Genomic DNA, 6486 nt, shown 5'->3' with positions numbered 1-6486 from the left:
CACACACAAGACTGAAACGACAAGAAACTGCTCGTAGATTCCGACTATTGCAACATTTACTAGACAAACGGTCTAAATTGCCAATCCATTAAAAAAAAGACTGATCTACAAGACTATTATAAGACCTATCTGGACATACGGAGTTGAGCTTTGGGGCTCCACTAAACCATCAAATTCCTCCAGAATCCATTCCTTCGTAAAATCCTTAATGCTCCTTACTTTGTCACAAATCAAGTCATCCATCAGGACCTTAATATTCCATATGTTGCCGATTTGGCCAGAACCAGATACCGTTCCTTCCATAAGAAACTTCTCAACCACCCAAATCCACTTGTTTCTAACCTGGCTTCTCCTTCATTAGCTAATAATCCTCCTAGGCGTCTGAAAAGAAGATGGCCTCGAGATCTTCTTCTCTAGAAATGTTATTGGAGTTCTCTCAGTGGGTAGATTCTCCACATGTTTTTATCATGTTACTATGTCACCTACAGAAAATTTACTTGTTGTATATATGTGTATACAGTTGTAAATATCAATAAATAAATTATTAAAAAAAAAAAATTAAGTTATGTGCTTACTTTTTCTTCATTATTTGATTCTAGAATGCTGTCGCCATTTTCACTCTCAGAACAATCAGTAGATATATGGTCCGACACTTACAAATAAAGTAAGTGACAATGTCTTTACTGAAAAATATTTCGCGACTGTTTCAAAACGTTAAACGAAATATTTTTTATTTAGAGCTTAAAATCTTTAAATCTACCATAAACCCTAGAAAATGTAGGAGAACATCATTTGAAGTAGATTAAATTTGCTAAAATATGAGCCCTAATAGACATATGTTCAATTTTAATAGCCATATTGAGGTTGCTCGTGAGATTATAAAATGCAACATTTCGTAAAGAATGTACTGAAAAATCGGTTGTGAGTGAATTAATTTTGAGAAATCTATATCTCAGAAACTATTCAACATACATATGTCTATTAGCACTCAGATTAAACCTAGTCTAATGCTCTATAAAGTAGTTTATAATGTTTATCTTCGTAGAGGTAATAGTTTTCATGATATTTGACTAACTAAATTCACAACATGTTGATTTCTAGTTGTTCGGACAAAACTTTTTATTTATAAAAAAATATAATTCAGGAATCATAAGACGTACAGATGTCTGCTAGCATTCACATTTTAAAGCTAGTTAAATATACTAAATAATAGTTTATAACGTTTATCTCCGTAGTTTTTATGATATTTTCAAAAAATTCAAATAAAAAACTTAAAATTAACATTGTGTGAATTTATTTTAGAAAATATAAAAACTACTTAAACTTAAATATTTCATTTGATACATCTATTTTCTTTTTAATTTGTTTTTCCATAAGTTTACTTCTAAATACTTATGATTAAACTACAATATTCATATTTCTTTATTCATTTTAGGTCATATAACTTTATATTTTATTTTTTAAAACCTGTTATTTCACCTATTTATTTAATTACCTACATATATGTTTTATTTCCCAATTTTCTCATCGCTTAATTTTAAATAATTTTATACATATTTCCTAATTAGATTTTCATATTTATTTTATTATTTGTGCTTTCCTCTTACTTTTTAAGTAAAGTAATTATTATTACTTTTTTCATACAGACTTTATCTTCTTGTAATACTTGGACTTTACGTTTCCTTTAATACTGTTTTGTAATTATAATGTTAGTTTTTTTTTATTTTCTAATTATTCCCGTTTGGAAAATCCATTTGTAGCAGTGGCTTTGGCATAACTATTTATGGTTATTAGCAGTCAGTCAGGCTTATTTCTGACATATGACGCTGCACCAGAAGTATGATTGAAATTTTGCAGGACAAGGAAAATAAAAATAATTCCTATTTGTCTTAATAGTATGGCCCATAGATTAGTTTTATTCTTCTATGATAGTAGTTTATAGGCATTATGGGTTACTCTTAAGGCATGTAAATTCATAAAATAATAAATACCTCACAAGTGACGGCTGAACCCGCCCCAATATGACCCTCAGGAAGCGACTGGGTCCTATCGGACTATATCTAACCTATATCGGACCTATATCGGACTATATCGGACCTATATCGGACCTATATCACTTTTGAAATATTTAAAACGCGAAGAAATTGTTAAATCGAGCAATATTTAAATTACGCCTGAAATTGGAATACGATGTGGTTACACCTCATTGTTCTTCTGGAAATACTTCACACATTTTACATTTATGTCGAATCGGAGTAAGTAAAACAAGAAATGATAAGAAGGGAACGTTATGAAAAAGTTTACATGGACAAAATAATATGAAAGTAAAAGAAAACAAGTAAAGATATGAAGAAAACGTCATGAGAAGGTTTACTTATATAAAACGATTTGACAAAACATGTATGTTTTCTTCATGAGAATTAGAGAAAAAATGGTATTCAAATTATTTAAGGCTCATAACAGGGTTTGTGGAAGAATGTAATCAACGAATTCATTCCTTTTGATAAAAATTCAATTCAACTTTTGGGTATGACAATGACGAAAAGAGTGTTAAGGTAGTTGTCAAAAGAAATAAATAATTATCGGTGTAAAATGACACAAAAACATTTACATAAATGTATTACATAAATACATAAAGCTCAGAATGATTTTTTTTTTGACGTTTTGACAGCCGCCTTTTTTTATTCCCCTTACCTACACTTGGCAGACTCAAAAATTTGACTAGTAATTATACCTAGTTTTCATTAGAGTAATCAAAAATTGGGGTGAGGTAACTGCTTTTTTTTCTTCCTGGCTCTTGTACTATATAGAGTTCATCAAGATGGCTAGAATCCGATGGCTTGGACATTCGAATAGAATAACTGAGGAACGGTTACCAAGAAGACTGCTGTATCAATTGTAAGAAGGAAGACCACCTTTGTTGGAGGAAGGGTCTGCCAGGACTGTAGAGTTATTTTATAAATAAAAGTAACTAAAAAAAAGTTTATTATAATTAAATAAACTATTATAACAACTTTATTATAGATATTTTTAATTATTGAATGACAACTTAGATGATTGAGGAAAAAATTATTATTTCATTGAACTTTATTTAAAATAAACTACATAATAATACTTTTTTAAATTTTATTTATACGGTTGTATTCTATATACTTATGTACTCATGTTTTGCGAAGTTTTGGCCGTTTCTACTTGCCCTTTTGAAACATAGTTTTTCTAGAACCCAGTCGCATTATTGTTATTTTCGTAAATACTTTCTATTGCTATTGTTATTAGCTATTCCTTTATACTAGATTATTATTTTTTTATTTTATTTTTAATATACAGAAAAGCCTTATGTGGATTGTCAATTGTAAACTGAATTCAAAATTGATAAAAGGGAAAGAATTGGCTATCTATAATAATATTTTCTCCTCAAACCTCAAGAAAATGCCCTAGTATTAATGAATATCTGGGAAAAAGAAAAAAAATAGTTCTATAAATATTTTCAGGAGCAGTACTTATAAAGGCATGTAATTGTAATAAAGTGACTGAGTCGCAGTAGAAAAAAAGTATCAAAATGGCTATTGGAAAGGCCGAAACGTTGCTAAAATGCGGAAAATAAAGCTTTTATCGGTTCTCTTTCATCCATGATGACCTTTTTTCAACCCATTTAACAATTAACAATCTACATATAATGTTAAATTACAAGAAAAAATAACCAAGTATAAAAGAACAGTTAGGTAAAAGAAAAATAAATTAAATATTTTCAGGAAAAATATTTATGGAAACTTATTATAAAAATTTGAATTGGGTGTAGAATAATAAAGCTTGAAAATGGCCGATGGAAAGTACTGAAACCTTCTAAAAATGTAAAGAATATACAAATGTATACAATACATCTTTTACAAATAAAATGTTAAAAAGTATTATTATCACATAATTACATTTTAATTAATGAGTTAATGTGGTCATAAGGATTTTTTCTTAATAATTTTGATTAAAATAAATTCTAGCAAATCCCATAAAATCATCTTTATCCTTCGTCGTAGTCCTAGGACAGTCTTGTCCTACAGTATCCTTTAATAATGTTGCTCTTACCCCTGTCGAAAAGATCCGCTACCTTGAACTACAACTGGATAAACAACTAACCTGGAATCCTCACATTAGACTGAAAAGACAGGAAACTGCATGTCGATTTCGACTATTACAGCACTTACTAGACAAACAGTCTAAACTTCCAACTCTTTAAAAAAGACTGATCTACATGACTGTAATAAGGCTAATCTGGACATATGAAGATGAGATTTGGGGCTCCACTAAATCTTTGAATTCCTCTCGTGTAAAATCCTTACAATCCAAAATCCTTCGTAAAATTCTCAATGCTCCTTACTTTGTCTCAAATAAAATCATACATTAATGTTCCATATGTAATGAATCTAGCCCGAAGCAGGGGTATCATTTCTTCCATTAAAACCCCCCAACCTCCCAACCACCCAACCCAATAGTTTCTAACCTTGCCTCATCTTACCTTCCTGACAGTCCTCCGAGACGCCTGTAAAGTTGGCCACTAAACTTACTATGTAAATACGTTATGGGAGTGCTACCAATTCGTAGTTTCTCAACAGGCCTGTATCACTCTATTATAGACTCACATCAAATTTACTGGATATATCATTGGGTACAGTTGTAAATTTCAATAAAGACATAAGAAAAAAAAATATTTTGATTGATATTCAATAATTTAATAATTTAAATAAACAATACATAAACACACAATAATATGAACACACAAGGTATTTAAGAGACCTTATAAAGAATAGCTCAGTGTGCTACTAACTCCAAGAGTCGAGGTTGCGTCAGATAATTATTAATTCTGTTACTGTAGACGTTAGTCAACCCTGTGAGCTCCTCCATAAAGTGGGTAACCTTAACTGGGGAAAATCTGGTGATCGAGCGCGATTCTGACCGAATAACCTCCTTGCGCAGCCGTTGGACAAGTAAGACTACTTACTTACAATGTAATGAACCTCTGACCTTTTATGAGTTATAGTGGTTTAGATTTATTTATATTTGTTCTTGAGTCAGGATTGTACATTTGATAGTCCTTTCTTATATGTGTGATTTATCAGAAGATGATCAAGAAATAAATAATGATATATTGAATTTTCTTCATAAATTGCTGAATTTATCCTTAACTTTATGGAAGATTATTTATTTCTGTTTTAGTGGTTCTTATATAACATTATGGGGTCGTCAATTTTTTTTTAATTTTAAGTTTTAATATTTTAAATAGAAACCTATGTATGTTAATAGCCAATTAAATATTTCACTAGCATTGGACAAATGATTGTTTTATTTAATTAACAGTAAACAAATGAAAGAAATAGCTTTTGAAACGTAATATATTGAACTATAATGTGGTTAAGAAATGAGATTAGCTATAGTTCTCTCTTAAACTCGTAAAAGTTTTCCTTCGACTCTAGAACTCTGGAGGTGTATTCTTATGATTAAAAAAATATTAGTAGAATTCGGTTAATAATTTGATAAAGATAAAAGTGACCATATATAAAAAAGTTTAATGTAATATTATCATAGCTGATGTAGGCTATATTGGTTAACCATATTGGTTAATGAACTAATAATACAATAAATAGTCATAAATGATATCCAATCTGTCAATTACTTGATGACACCGACCAGACCTTTCTCACACTTACTCTCGAATGACCCTAAGAACAGCGTTCTGTAGAAGTAGTAGAGGTTGCCGATGACAGGGAAACCCAACAGCCCAGGATAGGAATAGAGCTTCCGTACTCGAAGCCACAGTACCACACCCAAGAGGAGGTGAGCCAGCACAACTGTCAGAGCAGCAGTTACAATCATCTCCATCTTCCTATAAACAAGAGCAATTCATCCATTATTTCATTTAAATTATGATTCACCATTATTGGTATGAGTGTATATATTCATGTTGAGTGACAATTTAACGTACATTATGCCGAAATGTATGTGATAAATTGATTTATTTCTAGACAACTATATAATTTATGGGGCCAAGAAGATACGAAGGATGGGACTCCGTGAAGTAGCACTTGGTTGGAAGTCCGATTGGACGCGAATGAACGAATGAGCAACCCTGCTAGTGGAGTAAGGAGTGGGGAACAGCAGCGCGGTGCGGGGCCAGTGGCATTTTTAAGAAACAAAAGAGAATGTTTTGATTATTTTTTACCAAAATTATAGTTTTAATTTTCTAATTTTATTGTTTAACTTAAATAATTATTTAGCTAATTTTATCAAACCTGAAAAAAACGACGTAAATTAGGAATTCATTTTAGTAATAAATATTTTGAATTTATAAAATCAATTCTCTTTTTTTGATAGTGAAAAAAATCATAAACTATAGAAGTATACCTGTAAATTTTTCTTTTTGTTCAGATCATCATAAGAATAATACGAGTATTTAGTAATATTTATTTATGTATACAGTAATACTAAATAGGAATC

At 30.3% G+C, this 6486-nt stretch overlaps 1 protein-coding gene across 1 annotated transcript in view; it reads right to left on the bottom strand.

The window, feature by feature from the left end:
* The window catches only part of LOC106680054 (cytochrome P450 4c21), a 52527-nt gene extending 46658 nt beyond the window's left edge, over positions 1-5869 (bottom strand). The window contains exon 1 of the mRNA XM_014419513.2: positions 5700-5869. Coding sequence (XP_014274999.2) covers positions 5700-5865 — 166 coding nt within the window. The 5' untranslated portion in view covers positions 5866-5869. The remainder of the gene's footprint in view (positions 1-5699) is intronic.
* Between the last annotated feature and the right edge of the window lie 617 nt (positions 5870-6486).

The sequence above is a fragment of the Halyomorpha halys genome, unplaced genomic scaffold (assembly GCF_000696795.3).
Source record: "Halyomorpha halys isolate HHAL.00 unplaced genomic scaffold, Hhal_1.1 Scaffold240.1, whole genome shotgun sequence".
Lineage (NCBI taxonomy): Eukaryota > Metazoa > Arthropoda > Insecta > Hemiptera > Pentatomidae > Halyomorpha > Halyomorpha halys.
This window is presented reverse-complemented; position numbering and strand designations above follow the sequence as displayed.